A 23,292-nucleotide genomic window follows, 5' to 3' on the forward strand; every position below is an offset into this window, starting at 1 on the left:
AAGACTGGGTGAATGCATTGAGAGAGATGATGACAATTTTGTTTATCTCTGGAAGACTTGCAGACATGCTCTCTACAGTTGGGAAAAAACAATACGTTCGAAAAAAAGGTCTTGATAAAAACCATCGCAACCTGATTTATAGTAAGACTAATATTTTGTGACAATGATAGCAAATAATAATTCATAAAAAGAGTAAACACAACATCCCTCACTCAGAGTAAATTTTGAGCCAATGTAAAACCTCTTTAACTACTATAGAAATTCTATAAGCATTATTGTTTCAATATCTTTTAGGACTGCTGTACTCCAATCAAGAACAAGTCAGGAACTACCCAAATCATGAAACGGAGATCAACAGAAGAATGACTGAGACCTTGAAACATTTACGGAAACAAGATCCCAACACATAATAATTTAAGAAACTTAAAAAAGATTTAGAAAAAATAGGTATAATAGAATAGAAAGAATAGAATAGAATAAAGAACAACATCAATTCCCTTTATAAACTAGAATGCAATAATAAACTCGTCTACAAAGTCATCCTTAAAATATCACCTTAAAGTCTAAACATGTTATTCAGTAAACCAATACATAATCTTGGCACGCGTCAACTGGCATCCAATTCACTGACGACTTTAGTTTTTGCTGACTCTCCTTCTCCCATTCGATTTCATAGCCCTCTGTTTTGGTTAAAACTCCCAAGTGCATAACGTCATTGAATTTGCTCTCCATCGGAGTGGTTTGGTATGATGGCTCTCCTGCCGGAGTAATTAGTGTTTTTTATTGCCTTTTTATATAGAAAACTTTGAAAGCCTTTTTTGACACAATTTTCTCTTTGACAAGACACAAGAAAGCTGTGAGAGAAAAGACGACTTTTTAGTAAGAAAATGTCATGTCTGACTTTGACAAACTGCAACTTTGATAGCGTCTGATTAGTTATCAAGTCAAGTCTTTTATTTGTTTTTGGGATAGTTTGCCGACAATATTTTGTAAGTATATTTCTGTCTTGTACATATTTTCCATGCTATTTTGTGCCATTTTTATCCTATTTGACTTAGATTTTGGCTCAGACTTTGACTATAGCTTGTACAATTTTGACTTGTATATTTTTTGACTGACTAAACGACTACTAACATAGGCCTATGTATGTAAATATGTCAAGTTACTTTGTATAATTTTTTCTCGTGTTTTTAGCTTGAACGAATATAACGAACAAACAAAATCCTTACAAGAACTTTGTCAATCCCCTAAACAAAATTTCAAGAAAATATTCTGATGCGCCGAGGAGATAAGCGGTGGAGATTGTTGGACTGGAGTGTGGTTCAGGTATACCTTACAGCATTCGTCTCCCTCTCTCTCTGCCTCTCTTAGTTCCTATGGGCCCCTCAACAACAAGATTTGAAGGTGAAGTCTGAGTTATTTCCGGGCTTCATCAGATCTGGACATCGTCTGTTCCGGTCATCGTCTGTTCCGGTCATCGTCCTTTCCGGGCATCGCCTGTCCCGGGCATCGCCTGTTCCGGGAATCGTCTGTTCCGGGCACCGTCTGTTCCGGGCACCGTCTGTTCCGGGCACCGTCTGTTCCGGGCATCGTCTGTTCCAGTCATCGTCTGTTCCGGTCATTGTCTGTTCCGGTCATCGTCTGTTCCGGTCATTGTCTGTTCCGGTCATCGTCTGTTCCGGCCATCGTCTGTTCCGGACATTGTCTGTTCCGTTCCGTCTGTTTCCGGTCCAGTTCCAAAACCGTTTCACCTGTTTCCGGTCCAGTTCCAAAACCGTTCCTTCTGTTTCCGGTCCAGTTCCAAAACCGTTCCGTCTGTTTCCGGTCCAGTTCCAAAACCGTTCGTCTGTTTCCGGTCCAGTTCCAAAACAGTTCGCCTGTTTCCGGTCCAGTTCTAAAACCGTTCGCCTGTTTCCGGTCCAGTTCTAAAACCGTTCCGTCTGTTTCCGGTCCAGTTCCAAAACCGTTCCGTCTGTTTCCGGTCCAGTTCCAAAACCGTTCGTCTGTTTCCGGTCCAGTTCAAAACCGTTCGCCTGTTTCCGGTCCAGTTCTAAAACCGTTCGCTGTTTCCGGTCCAGTTTCAAAACCGTTCCGTCTGTTTCCGGTTCAGTTCCAAAACCGTTCGTCTGTTTCCGGTCCAGTTCCAAAACCGTTCGTCTGTTTCCGGTCCAGTTCCAAAACCGTTCGCCTGTTTCCGGTCCAGTTCCAAAACCGTTCGTCTGTTTCCATTTCATATCTACTCTGACTACTGATTCTGTTTGCATCAAAGACTGTTACAATGAGGAGATCAAATAGAATTGCAGGTCAACAACCAGCTGAAGATCCACAGATGTATGAGCTAAACAAACTCGTATCATTACGAAATTCCAGAAGAGCCCAGCTTTCTAGCCTCACAAGAGTCATTAACCAAATTCTCATTTGTCTCAACGAAGGAGATGTTCAAAATGCGTTTGTGTTACAAGAGACTATTTTGACAACGTACCTCAAGTTTAGAGCTACAAACACAGAATACATGTCAATGGAAACTGATCCAAAGAAGATCCAGGAGTGTGAAGAAAGCGAAAGAAGGGAGTCAAACCGGATAGCTGAAGTTGAAAGGGAAATTCGTGGCAGAACACGAGCATCAAGTGTTTATTCAAGCAGTCAAGGATCCAGTGGAAACAGTGCTCAAAGTGAATACGCTGGAAGTTGTGGTAGTGGTGGATCTGGTTATCATTCACCAAGCTACTTCAATGGAAGAAGTTCCAGTCCAAGATCAGAGAATATCCAGAATTTCAGATTTCCCAACCCATCCCCACCATCGGTATCTTCTGTGACAGCGAAGTCCCGCAGCAGCTTTCGCCGATTAAGGCAGATACCATCAAAAGTAGCCTTTTCAGATAGCTTGAGTCAATCTTCTGGTACATATGTCACCCAAAATCCAACTGCTGCTACAAAACCTCAAAAAACGTTCTTGCAGTCTATTCATAACTTCATTGATGATTTGGTTGAGGGAGAAGAGACTTGTCTTGCTGGTCTATCCAACCCTGTCACTGCTAGCGCAGCACTTCGCTATGAGTTTGAAAGTAAGACGTTACCAATTATCGAGCTAACTAAATTCAATGGAGATAGTGCTAAATGGCCTGAATTCATCGAAAACTTCAGTCGAAGAGTTCACTTCAAGTTGTCATTCACGGACAATGATCGGATAGAGAGGCTGCTGAGTGTCCTCACAGGAGAAGCAAGAAAAGGTGTTGAGTGCATTGGGACATCAGGAATATTCTACGCCACCGCTTTGAAGTCATTAAAGAGAGACTTTGGCAATGCTACAGTGGTAACCCATGCCAAACTAAAACTTCTGCTGGATAAACCTCAACTGGTGTCAAATGATAGAGCAGCTTTGAAAAGGTTCCACCAACAATTAAAATCCACCTTGACTTGGTTAAAAAGGATTGGCAATATTTCCGCCATTCACTCAACGGAAAACTTGTCGAAGGCGGTCATTAGGTTGCCAGACAACCTGAGGAAGAACTTTTACAAGAAATCAAAGGACTTCGATGACACTGATCTAAGTCTGTTTAAGCTTGAAACATTCTTAGATGCCACGTTAAAGGAATTCTACAATCCAATAGCAGATATAATTGCAACTCAAGAAAACAAGAGGAGAGATAAGAAAGGTGGCAACAAGGAAAGCCAAAACAACTACATTGATTCTGGCAACGACAAGAAATTGAGCTGTTGGGTTTGCCAAAAACCACACAAGATATGGCAATGCGACGAGTTCCAAAAGAAAACAATCCCTGATAGAAGGAAGCTAATCAACGAAAAGCGATGCTGTTATAATTGCCTATCACCAAAACACTCTGTCCGGGAGTGCAAGTCAAAAGTTTCCTGTCGACATTGCAAGAAACGCCATCATTCCTCACTACATGACCCCAACTTCGTCGATTCAAATGACACACCAGAAGTTATTGAATCCAACTATGGAAAATCAAACGTCCATACTTATCTTCAAGTCATTCCAATTGCTGTTTCAAATGGTGAAATAACAATCAAAGTCAATGCTCTTCTCGACACTGGTTCGGATACAACTTTGATAAAGTCGAGTCTCGCTTCAAAACTGAATCTGTCTGGAAAAAGTCAAACTATGAGGATTTCAAACGTCCTAACAAAGAAGCAGTCGTTCAAATCAAAGTCCGTCAATTTCACAATTTCACCAGCTTCCCAAAATCTCAATTCAGCCATCCCAATTCAAGATGCCTGGGTAGTCGACAACCTGAATGTAAGAATGCGACCTTACAACTTAACAAACATCACTTTGGGACATGTAAAGAAATTGTCAGATACAGAGGCGAAGTCAGTTTCGAACAAAATTAACTACATCCCGCATCACTTTGTCCTGGAACCAAGGAAACCAGGAAAAATTAGAATCGTCTTCGATGCTTCCTCAAATTTCAAAGGCACTTCCCTGAACAAAAGTTTGCTACCTGGTCCGAACCTGCTCAATAATCTTGTCACCGTACTTTCGAGGTTCAGAAGAGGTCAAGTAGCAGTCATCAGTGATATTGAGAAAATGTATCACCAAGTCTTAGTTCCAAAAGAGGATCAAGATGCACTCCGCTTTCTCTGGAGGGATAAACCTCCAGACCCTATCACGGAATATAAAATGAAGGTTCATCTTTTCGGTAAGATCGACTCTCCATGTTGTGCCAATTGGGCGTTACGAAGCAGCATCACCCGGGTGGAAGGTAAAGAGGTTCAAGCATTCAAAGATCTATCAGAGGAGAATAAAAATAGAGTAACAGAAGCAGTGACTGAGGAATTTTACATGGACGATTTCCTTAGCTCGTTTGACAACACCGAGGATGCAGTAGAGACTTGTTTTAATGTCGCAGAAGTTGTGAAAGGAAGGAAGTTTAGGTTGACGAAATGGCTATCAAATGAACCAAAATTGCTGCAAGCTATGCCTACGGAGGACGTATCCCCAAAGATCACCAGTCGAGAATTGGAACATTTACCTCATGAAAGAACTCTTGGGGTATGGTGGGATCCATACAAGGACGAATTCTTTTTCAAAATCAAGATGAAGGAACATCAAAAAACCAAACGAGGGCTCTTGAGTTTTCTTAGCTCAATTTACGACCCTTTAGGATTCTTGGCTCCATTGCTGATTGCACCAAAGATCACTCTCCAATCAATGTGGAAGGAAAAAGTTGGTTGGGATGACCCTATTCCAGAGAGCTTGCTAGATACCTATACCGAATGGTTGTCTACATTGCCTGAATTTGGAAATGTCAAGGTACCAAGATGGTTTGGTTTTCCAATTGAAAGGGATGGTGTAGAACTTCATGTTTTTGCAGATGCATCATTGAAGGCATTCAGCTCTTGTGCTTACTTCAGAGCGGTCAAGGACGAAGATGTTACATGTTCACTCATCGTTGGAAAATCGAGACTCTCGCCAATCAAAGGAAACACCATTCCAAGACTAGAACTTCAAGCTGCAGTCCTTGCCTCAAGGATAAAACACTGTATCAACAATGAGATGAGACTTCCAATCGACAAATCATTCTTGTGGTCAGACTCAATGGTGGTACTATCATACATACGTAATGAAGAGAAGAGGTTCTCAACCTACGTGATGAACAGGACAAACGAGATCCGAGAAAAGACAAATGTTCAAGACTGGAATTTCGTACCTGGCAAGTTGAATCCTGCCGATCTTGGGACAAGACCAATCACAGAAAAACCAGAAGACAAGCCAATCGACAAGTGGGTCAATGGTCCTGATTTTCTGAGACATCCTGATCTAATCAAATTCGAAGAGGAGGCAAAAATTGACCCCCTACCAGAAGAAATCATGAAAGAGACATCGACAGCTAGCATCCAGAGATTAGAGGATCAAACGACAGATGTCATCAGATGGGAGAAGTTTTCAGAATGGGACAAAATCAAACGAGCTCACGCATGGATCATGAAACTGAAAAGGAGATGGGTAGAATTCAAACGACACGGTAGCTCGGAAACAGATTATGTCAATTCTGACCGCCAATGATCTTCAAAGAGCCAGCCGAGAACTATGCAGAATTTCTCAAGAAGAATCCAGAGCAAGTTTGTCCGCACAAAGACTGACGAATCTTCAGCCAACAAAGATGGAAAGACTTCTGTGTGTAGGAGGCAGACTTTCAAAAGCACTGTTACCTACCCAAGCGAAGCATCAAATCATATTATCTAAAGAACATCCGATCAGCACACTCATCATCCAACATACACATGAGAAACATCATCACATCGGAAGAAACGCAACATTGTCCATCCTGAGGGAGAAATTTTGGATCACAGCCGCAAAATCAAAGGTGAGACAGATATTAACGAAATGCTTCTTCTGCAAATCCACTGATGGCTGACTTACCACTTGAAAGACACGGCGATTCGCTGGGTTTGGCTTTTCCATTGTGAGCGGGAACTATAAATTGCCGAACCGGCAAGGAATTTTGATGGCGGGCAATTATTATCACTAAAAAAACGTTCCTTAAATTACATCATGACCAATGTTTTTGTTTATAACCAAGGAAGAAAGATGGTAGAAGCAGTTGTGGAAAAAATTAGGTCTCTAAGTCTTTCCTTTGAGAAGAAATTGGCATTCAAAGAGTCGTGTATCCCTTCGGGGATTTCGTGTATCCCTTCGGGGATTTTTCAGATTGGCTGATTTATGCAAGTATAAACTATATTGTAGACTGGGCTAACAAAGGGGGAGACGGCTCAGCGGAGAGATCAGTAATTTAAGACTGTATATGGTTTCGTACCATCGATTAACTTATATTCTCAATTTCAACTTATAATAATTTGACAGCGTTTAGTTTAAATGAAACATCTTATAAAATAGGTTATACACTATTCGTGTCTCTTTCAATCTCCCCGTCTTTCATCGTTTGAGTTGCAGCTTTTATAGCTGTCAACGGAATGTCAATGGAATGTCGTTAGATTTAAATAAAGTAACAGATATTGATCTTGGGCCGCATGAATCTCATTTGTATGTTTGTTGCGGTTCGAGCATGTTTCAGCATTTGCGTAGGTTTAATCATCGATCGTTATGTAAGGTATAATTTCAGCATGTTTCAGCATTTTCGTAAGTTTTAATCATCGATCGTTATGTGATATTGGTCTTGGTAGAGCCATTTTCCGATGGGGTGGCCAGCTGGTATTAAGCTCCAGCTGACATTCTCCACGGGTTGAATTTTTCTTGTCCCAAGAAAGTGTCAGGTTCTTCTCAAGGAAGTGTCCCATGACATTCTCCACGGCGTAATCGAACGTAGTAGTCGTAAGAAAGTGTTGGACCGGAGAGGTTGCTCGTGATATAACGGAATACGAGTGTGAAAAGTTCATACACTTCGTTCAGCTAGAGAAGGCTGCTCGTAACGTAAGTAACGTGATGAAATTAAAAATCGTCTTCTGGAAACTATATAATAACGGAATACAAGTGTGAAAAGTTCATACACTCCGTCTATGTAGAGAAGGTTGCTTGTAACGGAAGCAATGCGATGAATACGATCCGAGGCCAAATCTGTTACACGGAATTACGGGAAGCGAGTGCGAAAAGTTCATGCGCTCGTATAAGAATATAAGTTTGTCAATTGGTAATGCTACAACACCATTATTTCCAATATACATACAATGCAATCATCATTTGGAATCAGCCAGACTGGATTTTAAAGTTATATAAAAATAACAAAAGTAATCCTAAGTAAAATCAAGATACTTGGCGATAATTACAAGTAAAAAAAAAAATCCTAGTAAAATGTTTTCTCAAAATTCTATTTTATTTCTTTTTTTCGTGTTTTTATATTTTATTTTTTGTATTTTGATTCTGTCTTTTCTTTTTCTTTTTCGCACGATTATTTATTTTTCTTTTGTATTTTCATTTTCTTTCTTATCTTTTTTTTTTTTTTTTCTTTTTTTTTTTTTCTTCATTTTATATATAAGGTACGGTAAATACGATTAAAATATGTGTAAATATTAGGTAAAATATTATGGACTACAGGTTTTCTGATTAAAGCGAAAGGCTCAGTCTCGTATCGATAGGATGATAGTGGCTACATTTTGCAATCATTCAAAAACAAAGAAGCTATCCTGATTGCATGGGGCATTGCAAGAATGACGTTAAGTGCCCGAAGATTACTGTATTTCGTGAGGCTAAATTGGCTCGAAAACACGATTATTGTAATATTAATGAGTGTTTGACAAACAATCAATTAAAATAATCAGATACTCTATTTTCGGGCAGTGGGAGATACTGTTATTGCAATCTAAAAATTAAAACATGAAATTATGGTTAAAAACAATACTGAGATTTCCAAATTCCGTAAATTATTGGTAAACACTGAAATCTCCACGGGTTAAAGACTCAATTTAGACTAGCAAATGGTTAGATTAGCGAACGGTATAAATAGAAATGAAATTTTGAGCTCGACAAACCGAAGAAGTTTAGCTATTGAAACTTACAATCTTGTTTTGAAACATACAATGTCATCTCACGCAAGCAATTATCGATATGCCGTCGAGCTAAAGGATTTGACCGAAATGTGGAGGAACTTCCCGCGAGTGGGCGGAGACCAAATTGTCCGCGAATATACTCTGAGGTCAGAGTTAAGGTGAGTAACCAAGTTCAATTTTAAATGAATTCGCTGTTATTAATAATCTTGCTAAAGCTTATCCAGTATTTTTACGTACGTTTCGCAACAACAATCAATTAAAATGTAAAAATACTGTATATACTCACCAGGTAATGGATTAAATTTTCTATTGTTTACCGTCTAGATTGGTGAAGGCCGTTGCGGTTAACTTGATAAAACGTGTCAATGATGTGAGCGACCATGCTGCACGTACAGCGATGGGGGCAGCCCACCTCGAATTGTACGAGTTTACATCAGCCACCCTGGACCGCGAGCACCCGGAGGTCTCGTGGTACATGGAGGGGAACCTGTTTAATGTAGCTGCGGGTGCTGGAGGCTTCAATCCGCCTCCCAGGAACAGGTGGCTGGTGGATATAATCCAGAATATCCACGAGGTAAGAAAACAAAATTCATTTCTAAATACAGTAAGAGATTATAGGTTATCGGTTATACAGTGTGGTTACAATATGTTAAATACAATTCCTTTAATTACTTTCAGGAAGAGGCGTTACTGGGCAGAACCCGACGATAGATTATAATTGTAACATAGGATTAATATATACGTTTTTTTTTTTTTTGTAAATTTTTATCGTGACTAACTTTTTATAAAAAATGTCAAAATTGAAATCGCAGTAATTTTCAATATCTGGCTTACGGTTAAACGTTGTACTGGTGTGTAGTATCCTCACTTGTGTCACGGAAACGCAAGTTGGGATATAGTGCTTTAAGTGATTTCATTCTCGGTGGGAGTGGAGGTCTAGAATATTTTGGAGAATCATCCACTTGGCTACCCGATTCTAAATCTTTAACTGGGGCTGGGGCGGAAGGTAGTGGGCCACTTCTAGTACAAACCTCAGCGTAAATATTTTCGGGCTGTTTTGCTGGAAAAAATCTTCTGAGAACGTTAGTCGCTAAAGGATAGTTCGTTTGTTTCGTGTAGTACAAATATAAGGTAAACAAAAATAGCAAGATTAGCACAATGACCTGGACCAAGCCTAATGGTCCACCGAAAATTCCTGAGATCATGTTTCCGGCGCCTGTTCCGGCGTCCTTAAGTAATTCACCTGTGGCCGGTAAAATTACTTTACTAGCATCTGCTATTGAACCTACTACAGCTTTATCCAAATCGCCAGCCCCTTGAAGTCCGTCCTTAAGAGCTGAACCTATAGAGCGAATAATTTTCGAGGAACCATCGCCTATCTTCTCAATAGTGTAACCTAATGCCATACCGAAATTCGAAATGAAATCAGAGTCTGAGTCTGTCGTTGCGACTTCATGCATATCATTAAGCGATTGACTAGTAAGGGTTAGTAGCTGAAGAATGCTATATTGATCTAATCTTGGGGGTTTCCGAGCAAAAGCTTTTGAATCAAAACCAATGACTAGGTCGAGTATTTGGAATTCCTTTCTATTCACTAAATTTGATAAAACCGCTGGAGTGACTGTTCCTTTGGTGCCCACAACAAATGCTCTTTGATTTACGTCGACGACGTAAGTCATTTCAGGTCTATCATCGCAGTTAATTTTTTGGCTCGTGTGAAGTAAGGAGCGGGACGGGACGTCCAAAAATAACAATTTTGTGGAGTATGGAATTCTCACGGGGAAGTGAGAGTAGCATGTTCCATTCCACTGTCTATCCCAATAGATTGAATATGACGTAACAGGGAAACAATTTCCTATAGAGAGTCCGTCACCTACTAGATCAAAGTGCTGACCAATTGTTCCTAAGAAATTATTGGAGGAGCCTGGAAAAGTGGACAGAACCCAACGCTCTAACTTCTGTATCCTCATTTCGTCCTGACAAATAGCATTCCACGCATGTATTAAGTTTAGACGCTGTTGTTGATCTACTGCAGCTAATTGTGCTTCTAAAAGGGAAGCGGCAAACCACTCGGGTTTCCGCATACTTAAGCGTCGCGCCGACGCTTTTATAAGTTCGAAATGCCCTTTTAGAAAATGTTTGGCTTTAAATAAGTAACCATTATCGAGAACAAAAGCCCTACCCATACCTGGGAATTTCTTTTCCAGTTGAATTGAACCACCTATTTTGAGTGAGCGTATTAAGATTAGAGATCCTGTTCTTTCTGCTATATGTTTTCCTAAGGAGTGAAAAACTTTTGTGTCGAGATTTTTTGGCAAAGTCCAAACTATAATGCTACCATGCGCTTCCTGAGGCCTACAATATGTCTTATTATAGGGGCAAGACGTAGTCGTAAGAGATTGGTGAAGATTAACGTCTCCACCAACAACGAAGGCTTTGTAAATGTTTATTGAGTAGTGGAAAAATTTTCGTGTCTTTGTGCGCATCCACGTACAGTCATAGCGTTCTGTAACGTCTAGTTCCCATTTACTTTCGTCGCTTGTCTGTTTTAGTACAAAATCGTTCTTTAATGTCTTAGCTCTCCAAACCCTTCTGCATTCTTTAGGCGTTGTAGAAACTTTAATTCTCCTAATTTTTTTATGCCTTTCCCCAAAGAAATTTTCTTCACATGATAGTGTTGCTTGAGATTTTTCGCAGTGGTAAAGTTTAATTGGCGTATATTTTGGTGAGTCAAGGAAAACTTCGCCTTCATATTTTTGAATACCCAATTTTTCGTCTGAGTTTGGAACTGTGCAATTTCTCAGCGTAGGAAATCTATAAATACCTGCTGGCTTGACCTTCGTGCAGTCAAAGATAGGTCCTAGGTTTAACGATGTGCAGTTACTAAACAAAGACACAAAAACGAGGAGTGCTAAGAGTGAGCGACTGGCGAGGCCTGGCTTGCTACTATAAATGGTTAGTTTTGGCTTGTTTGTGGCTGTAAGCGCGTTTACTTTAGGCTGATGACGTAATCTCTTTCGAAGGGTGGCTAAAGGAATTTCATCTTCGCTATCATCATTTTGGTTCGCGTTTTGTCTGATTGGCGCATCGTCAGGGTCTTCAAATGGTTTCATGCGGTTAACATGGGTTGGCGCTTTGAGGACTTTACCTGACATGTCTGAGATAAAGAACAACACATCGGACAGTTTTTGTTTCAAAATAAAAGGTCCAATATATTTCTCTTGCAATTTTGGACTCAGTCCTTTTTTTCTTGCTTCCTTCTTAAGTAAGATCTTGTCACCAACCGAAAATTTCGAGACGCTAGCCTTTTTGTCGTAATTCTTTTTCATGGACTTTTGCGACTTTTCCATTTGCTGTTTTGCTTCATCTTGCGCTATTTGCAGTGTCTCAACGATATTTTCGCGAAAAGATGATAGGGGTTCCGCAAGTTTAGTAGGGGGTAACAACGCTATATCCCCGGGTAACCTAGCTTCTCGTCCGTGAGTTAGAAAGAAGGGGGTTTTCTTTGTGTCATTAGAAGCCGTAGTCCTTATAGCTAATAAAACTCCGGGAATATAGGTATCCCAATCCTTTTGCGAATCCCCGCAGTAAATTCCTAATCTCTTTACAAGGGTACCGTTGAGTCTTTCGCACATCCCATTGGTTTGGGGATGGTAAGAGCTTGTATTTATTTTCTGCGTGTTTGTGATGCGGCAAACCTCTCGCAAAAGCTTCGATAAAAAGTTAGTACCCCGGTCGGACAGCAGTTCCGACGGAGCTCCGTGGCGGCAGACTATTTCGTTAAAAAAAATGCGAGCAATAACAGGCGCTTCGGCTGTTGGAATTGGAAAAGCTTCTGGCCATCTAGTGAAATGATCAGTTGCGACTAAAATATACTTATTTCCGTTATCAGAAACTGGAAATGGGCCGGTAATATCTACGGCTAAACGATCAAATGGGGCCGGAATAGGTAATGGTTTTAATGGTGCTCTTTTTGTACCTACACCGAGCTTATAGGAGGCGCATTCTGGGCAAGACTTAACCCATCTTTCTCAAGTGAGTTACGGCATGTCCAAGGTAAAAGTGAACCAGTTCCACTCACTTTCAAAATGTCAAACATAGCTGGAAAGAAGCCCCATATGATGTAGATCAACGTGATGGGTGTTATAAAAATTTAACTTCAGGCTATAAGAAGTTATAGCCCAAAACCCTGTATTATGACGTCATAAACATTACGTAACATTACGTCACGAAACTTAGAATTTAAATAACTCATAAACTATTAATGATATCAATATGAAATTTTGACAGAACAAATATATCGTAATTCTCTAGAAGTGTAATTTTCAAAATCTCCTGAAAAATGATGACGTCAGCATTTTTAAGCCATTTTCGATTTTTGGCTATAAAAAATGACGTCATCATTTTTTTCAAAATGTTTTTAACTCAGAAATTTTCTTACATCAATATCTATTTGTGGTCAAAATTTGACGTTTATATGACTATTAGTTCACAAGATATTCAAATTTTTAATTTTATGACGTAATGTATGTAATGTTTATGACGTCATAATACAGGTTTTTGGGCTATAACTTCTTATAGCCTCAAGTTAAATTTTTATAACACCTATCACGTTGATCTACATCACAAAGCGCTTCTTTCCAGCTATGTTTGACATTTTGAAAGTGAGTGGAACTGGTTCACTTTTTCTTTGGACATGCCGTAACTCACTTGAGTTGGCAATCGGCGTACATGTTTTTCCAAAAGTAGCGGCTTCGAATTTTCTTGTAAGTCTTATCGGCATCAAAATGACCACCTGTCACGGAATCGTGGTGATCAATTAAAACTTTCTGTTGTAATCGCTTTGGAACTACTAGTTCTATATTTGCTTCGGCTTTTCGACCGCTTGAAGGTATTGTTACGTGATGAAGAATACCGTAATCATTGACTAAGTAAGAAGGAGCTATTGATAAAGTCTCTTTTTGGCGTTGATCTTTTGAGTGAAGGCGTTCATTCAAGATGTAAAAAATCAAAAACTTGAGGGCAGGATCCTCATATTGCATTTCCTTAATGGTTTCTGGTAAATATCCCGAGGATAAGGCGCACACAAAGTTAGGATGTCTAGACATTACATCTGCGTTATCATGGACTCGGCCTGGCCTGTGCTTAATGTCAAAGTCGTGCTGCTGCAAGGTCAAAATCCAGCGTGCTAGACGGGCTCGTGGTTCTTTAAGGCTAAGTAGCCAACGCAAAGAGCTATGGTCCGTGTGGACCGTAAATGGCCGTCCGTGCAAATACGGAAGGTATTTCTTAACACCGGCGACTACTGCTAACGCTTCTTGCTCTGTCGTGGAATAGTTTCGTTCGGCTTTATTTAGAGCGCGTCCACCATAAGAGATGACCCTTTCTTTATTATTTTGGAACTGGCCCAAAATCATTCCTAAAGCAAAGTTGCTGGCGTCCACGTAAAGTTCGAATTTCGAGTTGAAATCAGGAAGTGCCAGAATGGGAGGTTCTATTAACTTTTTACGCAAGGTTTCAAAAGATTCTTGACAATTTTCGTCCCAATTAAAAATACAATCTTTTCGCAATAGATTTGTTAGTGGGGCCGCCAGGCGGGCGTACCCTCGACAAAACGGCGATAATACCCTGTAAGGCCGAGAAATTGTTTAATTTGCTTTTGGTTTTTGGGGACCGGATAATCGACGAGAAGTTTAGTCTTGTCTGGGTCTGGCCTTACACCGTCTTTAGAAACGATGTGGCCTAGAAAATTCAGTTCGTCTCTGACAAAGTGGCACTTCGTTGGTTTCAACTTGATATTCGCGGCAAGTAATCTATCAAAAACTTCGGCTAAATCCTTCAAGTGGTCTTCAAAAGAGCGACTGTACACAACAATATCATCAATATAAATCAGGCATTTAACGTAAGTGAGGCCACGCAAAACACATTCTATTAGTCTCTGGAAACTACCTACGGCATTTGACAGTCCGAAAGGAAGAACGTTAAATTGATACAAACCCTCATACGTGATAAAGGCGGTTAAATGCTTTGAATCTGGGTCCATACCTATTTGCCAGTACCCAGCTCTCATGTCCAATGAGGTCATGAAAGTGGCACCGTAAAGCGCATCAAGCGTATCTTGGATGCGAGGAATAGGATGAGAATCCTTATGCGTAATGGCGTTAAGCTTACGAAAATCAACACAAAAACTGTCGCCACCGTCCTTTTTCTTTGCTAAAACCACTGGAGACGCATAGCTACTACTAGAGGGCTCAATGATATCATGCTTGAGCATGTGCTCCACAATTTCTCTGATTTTCGTTCTGTTCTCATTAGTTGCGCGGTAAGGCTTCGAACGGACCGGTGTCTTATCCTTAAGATCGATGCGATGTTGTACGGCATCTGTTCGTCCTAACTCATCATCAGAAACCGCAAAGACACCTCGGTAAACGTAAAGTAAATCACGAAGCTTTTTCTCCTGTTTTGGGGCCAAGGAGGTCCCGTCAAAACTGAAATCGATTGGTGTCAATTGAGATCTGTTTTTCGGAGGATGAGTTAAAATAGAGACAACTGGTTTTGTGACAGTATCGAGGTCAACGTAGGAATCTATTATTGATGCTTGCACCAGTGGCGAGTGGGCCGGAATACAAAGTGGCCTGTCAGAAGGATTTTGTAAAACAACTTCTAAAACGTTTACGTTCAGTTCGTGGGTGATCGGAGTAACTAAGGTCAGTTCATAAGTCTCTGACTCTATTGCTTCTAAAAAGTACTCATGGCCATTTGAGGCCTTTGTAGGATTCAAAAGTTGGCAAACAGCCATAGACTTTGGTGGAATTGTTAGTTTTTTACCTATGGTCAAGATAGGTTCGTTAGAATCGTCCTCTACGTTTTCATTCTCTGGAGGAAGGCTACATGTATTGACCATAGGGAGACAAAGCTTTTCGTTTAGAACCAATTTCCCTTCGACTAAATAAATTACCGCCTTGTTGGCAGTCAAAAAGTCTTGGCCGAGTATAACGTCAAAGCTACTCGGAAAGATCAAAAAATTTTGCGTTAGCACCACATTATCGAACTGTAGTGGGAGTGTCAACTCTCCTTCTACTTCTGCGCTGGATTCCCCTGAAAATGTCTGGACAGAATTAAAGGAAGGCTTTTGTTTTGGGTAATTCTTGGGGCATACCTTGGCAAGAAAACTTTTGTCGATACAGGACACTGTCGCGCCAGTGTCAATAAGAAGTTTACAGTCCTGGTTGAATATTTGTCCTTCTATGTAGACCAAAGGGCTAGGTCTCACAGGGTTAACTTCAGGCTTCAAAAATGGGGTTCCTTTTGGCTTTGGGGCTTTAGTTTCCTTTTTCTTGGGGCCCACGACGTTGACTCCCGGCTTGGCGTAAGTCGGTTTGCCGAACCGAACGGACTGGTTACCCTTTTGATATCTATAGTATTCTGGTTGATTAACTGGAAAACTGCTGGGGCTCCTGGGGTCCTGGTTTCGTGGTGGAAAAGATTCCTTCCTTGAGTTTCTAGGTTGGGTACCGTAAGCATTCCCTTGAAAAGTAGCCCTTGGGGGATGACGGTAAGAATTAGAATGATCAGGTCTTCTTTGAGGGGGTCTAGGGGCCCTGGAGTCATGTCCGCGACCAAAACTAGTTCTTTTAGCATAGCAGTCCCTAGCAATGTGACCGTGCCGCCCACATGAATAACACTTTATCGAAGATTTTCGAGGTTCCCTTGAATGTTCAAGCTGGTTAACCCGTGCCCTTAACTGATTAAGTTCGTTCAATTTGTTGTTTGAACAACCCTCTTCACCTTCCATTAGAGTCTGAATTCTTGGAATTAAGGAGTTCAACTCGGCCTCCTTAGATCCTTTTAATGTTTGTAAAACAGCGTATTTATTTTCGGCTAAAGCACGTGCCTCCGCGTACGTATCTGGATAGTGTAGCATGACGTATTCTTTTAGGTCGGGTTGAAGACCCTGGACAAAAATATTTTTGGCTTCCTTATCCGACAACTCAAGCTTGCGGGCCTCGTTTTGGATGGAAAGGGAGTATGTTTCCAGGGACTCCGTCTTTGTCATTTTCCTGCCGTGTAATTGGGCTATTTTTAGCATTTCCAGTTTTTTTGGATAATATTTTTCTTTGAAAATATCTTTTATCTTTTTAAAAGTATCGATTTCTCCGGGTTGAAGAGTTCCGAAGAAAAATAAAGCGTTTTCCTCGAGGCAAGAAGGAAACACTAGAAGTTTATCGTCATCAGTAAGACTATAGTATTTTGCGTATTGATCAAAATAATTGAAAAAATCTGTGACAAAGGGTTCCTCGGTGCCCTTAAACTTCGGTTGTCGCATGGCCGTTTTGGTCTTTTGACCCGCGATAGTTTTCATTAGTTCTTGCAAGGTCTTGTCCTGACGAGAACTATTGTCTGCTAGCTGCAGCGTAATTCGACGAAGCATCTCGTCGGATGCAGGCTCTTCGTCGAACGACATTAGTACTGAAGACGAATGTCTAGTTTTGGCGCCTCTATTAAAATTTTCCTGGGTCTCAAACGAATGAACAGGACAGCGCCCAGGGGCTGAACTGTTGCGCGTAGCGGTCCTACAACTACACTTAAGGCTGTTATTCGCTTGAATCTTGGCGGTTAATTAGTTTCTATATAAAAATTTTTGTTTCGTTTCAATCAATTATAGTAAATTAGTTTTCTCTACCGGAAATAGTTTTCTCAATGACGTATCTATCAGCGAAATAATTGCCTAACGAAAGAACAACTTAATTGCTTCTTACTTATATACAAGGATTATATGTTGAGCTATATATATACACGCGCGCTAAATGAATTCAAATAAAAACAAAAATATACTCACGACGTAAGCGTCCTTATGTTTACTTTGACGGCTGGGTTCACAACAGTGTCGCTGAGTCTGGAGCGTCCAATGCACGTCTTTTGTCGACAATTCTTCTTTTGTAACTTCTTCTTCTTAATTTCTTCTTCGTAATTTATAATAACCTCTTTAACATCAATACACTAATTTTCTTCTTTGTAATTTACCTCTTTAACATCGATACAACATCGATACACTAATATTAAATTTGATAGCCCTATTTCATTTTTCTTAAAACTAAACGCTGTCTGCGGGTATTTTCATCGGGCGCCATATGTAGACTGGGCTAACAAAGGGGGAGACGGCTCAGCGGAGAGATCAGTAATTTAAGACTGTATATGGTTTCGTACCATCGATTAACTTATATTCTCAATTTCAACTTATAATAATTTGACAGCGTTTAGTTTAAATGAAACATCTTATAAAATAGGTTATACACTATTCGTGTCTCTTTCAATCTCCCCGTCTTTCATCGTTTGAGTTGCAGCTTTTATAGCTGTCAACGGAATGTCAATGGAATGTCGTTAGATTTAAATAAAGTAACAGATATTGATCTTGGGCCGCATGAATCTCATTTGTATGTTTGTTGCGGTTCGAGCATGTTTCAGCATTTGCGTAGGTTTAATCATCGATCGTTATGTAAGGTATAATTTCAGCATGTTTCAGCATTTTCGTAAGTTTTAATCATCGATCGTTATGTGATATTGGTCTTGGTAGAGCCATTTTCCGATGGGGTGGCCAGCTGGTATTAAGCTCCAGCTGACAATATCTAGGGTTGAAAGATTGTTAAATTCTGTTTTTTCAACTAAATGATGACCTAAATAAATTATTTTATTCACATTATATTCACGTTTTTTCAAGTTATAAGCCTCTAGAAACAAACACTATAGTTTGAGTGAATTCCCCCTTTTTTCGTTCTGTATTTTCTGATAACCTTGAAATTTAAATTCAAAATGGCTGATTTTCAAAAGCAATTTTTTGAAGTGATCTGTTTGTAGCAAAATCATAGCTTTTAAAAACCCACCATTTCATATTTTTTTGCACTTTTAAGTGATAAAGATAAACAATGAAGAAAAAAGTAAGCAGTATAGATTGGATTGGTATTGTTGATATTGGCAAGATGGTTCTGGATTGGCCACATAATGTACACGATGGATATCTGGCTAAACGGAAAGTCGTCTATGAAGATGGGTTAATGAGTGACATTGTGCTTGATATTGGAAAATCTGCACTTGGTAAGCCATCATATACTGCTACAGTAATATCAAATAAAACAATCGAGAAACGTGTATCTTCCAACAATCCAACCACTGCTTATCGTGAAATTCTGAAATTTCTTGAATATCAAGTGAAGGGGAAGTTAAATGGTGGTCGATTTTTTGGTTTAACTACTAAAGACTTTGAACTGGCTGCAAAGAGTGAAAGAAATATGGAAACAGATGAGGTGCATGACATGGACAGAGGACTTGAAACAGGTGGGCTGAAAGTTATTGATTTTGATAATGATTTGGATGATGCAGAAGTAGAATTATTGGAGAATGACGATGAACATTTAGTTTCAACCCACCAAAGAGGTAACCTAAGTTGGGTTTGTGTCAAAAATTTTGGAAGTGAGGAATCCAATAATCCCTCTTATCACAAAATCTTGGCAGATTAACTTTCAAATTTAGACGTGGTTTTGAGTCGATTCGTAAGTGGAAAACAGTTGATAAGAAGGAAATTAATCTCCATATGAAAATTGAGGATCAAGATGGTGTGCCCTTATTCAGAGTGTTTACTCTTGAGAACCCATTAATCATGTGTAGTTCAAAAAAACTATCTGAAGTTAAAAACATGGTGTTTGAGAATCTCAAAATCTCTGGGAAAGTTAGAAATTGGACTGGGTTTTCATTGTTTGGCCTCGACAGGCCTGAGATAATTGAGTTGTGTACTGAACGTGATGTTAATACTGATTATGACAGTTCAGAAAGTGATGATGAAACGGGGAGTGATGCTAAGATGATCAAGAAGCAAATTACTGATACGGTTGCCAAGTCTGTTTTGGATATAAGACATAGAAACGCGGGAGAAACAAGTGGTCTGAAGTCCAAGAAAGCACAGAACTCACGTAACCAAGCCATCCATGAAATTGTAGAGCATGTGTCATTTGGTGACATTTCAAGTATCTTCTTATTTTTTCATTAAACAGGATGAATTTTCTCTGGATATTACTTTGTGCGGCTTTTTTATGTGACTGCGAGTTAATTATTTTTGTGATCTTCAAAAACTGAACTTTTCATTGATGAAAATTACAATTACATTTCTAAGTCAAGTGGATTTTTGCTACATTTCAAGGTTTTTTCTATACAGTTATTCACTGGTGCTGAATCTAATTCCTGCTTTATACTGGTTATTCTTTGTAAGGTGCATTACTTTAACGTCAATTACATATAAGTTGTGTTCGCGTCATTTCAAGCCCCAAAAAGTGAGTCGGTCGGTCGGCATTAAAATAGCTTGAAAATGCGCTCTGAACATAGGCGGTCAGTTGTTGTTGAAATCATCGGAAAATGCAAAGGTTTGTTTGCGTGAAAAAAATTATCAAGCACGAGCTAGCTGCGTTATGATCTTTGTTACATATTACGTGTTGCATTTTTAAGATAGAAAGCGAGTCAGTCGGTTGATGCGAACACACCTCATTTGTGATCTACGCCTTAAAACTTTTGCATATTCTCAGCTATTTGTTCCACTAAAGAAATTTCTTTATTATGGTCCTTCTATTGTCTTTTAGGCTTTGTTACATATCTCATGGAAAAGTACCCCGGTATTGTTGATGATGCACTGGAGCATACTGACAATTATTTGTCTCATTTAGTGAAAAATTTCAAGATTAGAACTTGCCCAAATCAACTTGACTGTAAAGAAACTGCAGAACTCATAATGGGGAAGTGTGAACTTTCTCAAAGATCATACAAAAATCTTAAACTTTGTTTGCTCTTAAAAATATAAAAATACCCTCATATGAAGATGTCAGGGAGTATTGCAATAGATTGGATACAGGTAAAATTGAAAACATTCACAAAGACATTACACGTTGCAAATGCATGGGTTATCAGACTAATTTGCGTGATACTCTTCAACACATAGTGTCATGTCCAGATCTATTAGACATGTTCAAATTTTTGACAGATACACAACAGTCAAAACTTTTTGATTTTTTGAAAAAGCGTGATCATAACCTATTTAAAGCTTTGAATATCGTTGAACTATCGTTGTTCGAGACACAGGTGATAATTTTCGTGCTTCTAGCCGCTACCCAACAGAGCAGTTGTCATTTTCTGTACTGAATATGGAAAAGATGGTAAACAGCCCTTACGGTTAATTCATCTCTAATTTATGGCGTGGTGGTGAGTCACGTGAAATATTAGAAAATCATGGCAAGGATCATTATCTTGAACTCTCACAATTGGTTCATAATGGTGTTGTGCTTAATGTTAACGGTCAGGATGAGCGGTTTAATGTTATTGTTCTTCTTGTCGCCGATTTGTGTTTCACCAAAGAAATTCTCGGGAGATGCCAATGTACACATCAATTTGGATGTTTTCATTGTGAGCTTGAAAGTTCGAAGTGGAATACAAAGAAAAAGTCAGTTGGGGAAAAGCAAAGTATCGCAAAAATGAAGTCACGTGGTGAAGTTGCATTGAAAGAGCTTGGTTGTAAACCAAACAAAGATTCAGCTGCTTATAAAAAGCTCACAAAGAGTTTGTTTGGACAATGGGTAAGTCTGTACTGATGTTGATATTCTCGAAAATATTATTTTTCAGAAGAAAAGGAGGTTTTTTTCTGAAAACTTTAATGAAAATTATGTTTGATAGAATCTCAGTATTTTTCTCGTTAAATATTTTTGCAGAGGGAAATGTGCTCATTCTTTACGAAAGTTACACGTGGTAGATCAAATAATAATTTTTTCGTAAAATGTTTTCAGTTTCAGAAGGAAAAGGGGTAATTTATATGAAAATTGATTGATTGGTTGGTTGTTGAAAATTTTTGATTGGTACTATTTACTTTCAGACTACGGTTTTATTTGATGCCACTATTTTGGAATTCATACCACCATGTGGGCTTCACCTAATTCTGGCTCATCACCGATACATGTGGAAATTTCTTCATTTTATAATAAGTAAACGTTCTCAAGAAGAGTTGTTTCCAGTTGCCCTGAGAAAAATTGGTTGTACCTACTTAGCTTTTCAGTTGGATTCCTATTTCAAGAGGTATCATTTTTTAAATTCTGAGCTAGCATTTCAAATTTGAGTTATTGGACATTCGACATATTCATATTAGCTGAGATTGGCTTTGTGCCTTTATTTCCTTAGTTGAAGGAAATTTTTCTCATCTGTTTTATATTTGATTAAATTTATTTCTCAATCTTAGTAAAAAGAAGTTTTACGATGGTTCAGAAACATTAAAGATGATAGGAAATGATTGTAAGATTTTGGAAGACAACATTGATACGTTTTTGAATGTATTCATCGAAGCTTCTGGTATTACATGGAAATCCGACAAAGCAGAAAAATTCCGCCATGCATTAGACTTGTACAAATGTTTCAAAGATTTAGCAAGGTATACATACAGCACAATTTGTTTTATCTTTTTTATAGTTTTTAATGAAGGAAATTGGCTTTATAGGTTTTTTAATGGCTATTGTTTAATTTCGATATTTTATAATTTGTATTTTCATAGAGACATACGAAGTGTCCATGCAGATGTTGAGCGAATCAAAACATTTGGAAAAAGAGCGGAAACATTCTTCCAGAATTTTTTAGCAAATGCCGGTGGTTGTTGCACTAATGCAATGCCCTACCTTCATTATTTGAGGAATCACCTGGCAGAGTTAATGGAAACACTCTATGATCTTTTTGGATGGGGTTATGGTTGTTACACTACAAATGCAGGAGAACACTTGAACAAAAGAATAAAATATTACGAAATCAATGAAACCAACCTTTCAGACGTGCGCTTTAAAACAGTTATTCATTTGATGCGGTCGAAGCAATTGTTTTTCACAAAGACTATTATACCGTCTCAAAAAGTTATCACTTGTTCTGCATGCCACGAGGAGGGACATAATCGTAAAAACAAAAGTTGCCCGTTGCACTCAAGCCATCCACAATTAGACGCGTTAGATTTTGCTCAACTGAGAATATAATGTAATTGTTAGTATTCATTTCTTTTCTATAATGTTGTGGTTGAATTATTTTTATGTTATAATTATGTTATACAGTTTCTGATGTTTTGAGAATAATGAAAAAATCCCAGTCGTCTAATTAGTGAAGACAGCAGCTCTTAAAGCTGAAAATCGCAGGTGCAAAACCTGCGCTGGGAATGTGCAAATGCATTAAATAGCTATTTTGTATTATTTATATCATTTATTAAAGGCTGGCTAGGATTTGAACCACAATACCCCAGTTGCCTTACTAGATAAGGCATCAGTTTTTTTCAAGCTGACATCACAGGTTCGATCCCTGTGCTGGGGAAATGCAAATTCCTTTATTCAAGTAGCTATATTTTGTATTATTTGTATCATATATTTAAATACTGGTTCAAATACCGGATTAATGAAAAAAATAAGGCCGTCTGATTTTTAAAATACCGTTTTCCCGTATTTTTTTCCGTCAAATCTCGTAATACCGTACTAAAAAAGGGCAGATCCCGTCACACAATAAAAGTACAAAACCTCCTACCATACAAACCAGGTTTCTAAAAAAGTTGGTCGAAAAGTCAAAAATACTTTAAATTTTTTTTTAAATCATACTTTCAAGTGTTGATGAAAACATTTTCAGTTTAAAAAGGAAACCTTCACTAAATAATTAATAACTGAAGAGAGATATGGGTGTGAAACCATCCACGCAAGGCTGACCCAAGCACGTCTTCTAAATAAGCTCTCTGACACCTTCAGTTAAAAATAAGCAAAATGTTTCACTGTGGCCGAA

The 23,292-nt window shown here is 38.9% G+C and overlaps 1 protein-coding gene across 1 annotated transcript; it reads left to right on the forward strand.

Moving 5' to 3' along the window:
* The first annotated feature begins 2,278 nt into the window (after positions 1-2,278).
* On the forward strand, positions 2,279-6,031 carry LOC136800417 (uncharacterized). Its single transcript, XM_067057075.1, has one exon. The coding sequence runs from the start codon at positions 2,279-2,281 to the stop codon at positions 6,029-6,031; it is 3,753 nt and encodes a 1,250-aa protein (XP_066913176.1).
* The last annotated feature ends 17,261 nt before the right edge of the window (positions 6,032-23,292 follow it).

This window comes from Clytia hemisphaerica, unplaced genomic scaffold (assembly GCF_902728285.1).
Source record: "Clytia hemisphaerica strain Z4C2 unplaced genomic scaffold, Clytia hemisphaerica genome assembly, whole genome shotgun sequence".
Classification (NCBI taxonomy): domain Eukaryota; kingdom Metazoa; phylum Cnidaria; class Hydrozoa; order Leptothecata; family Clytiidae; genus Clytia; species Clytia hemisphaerica.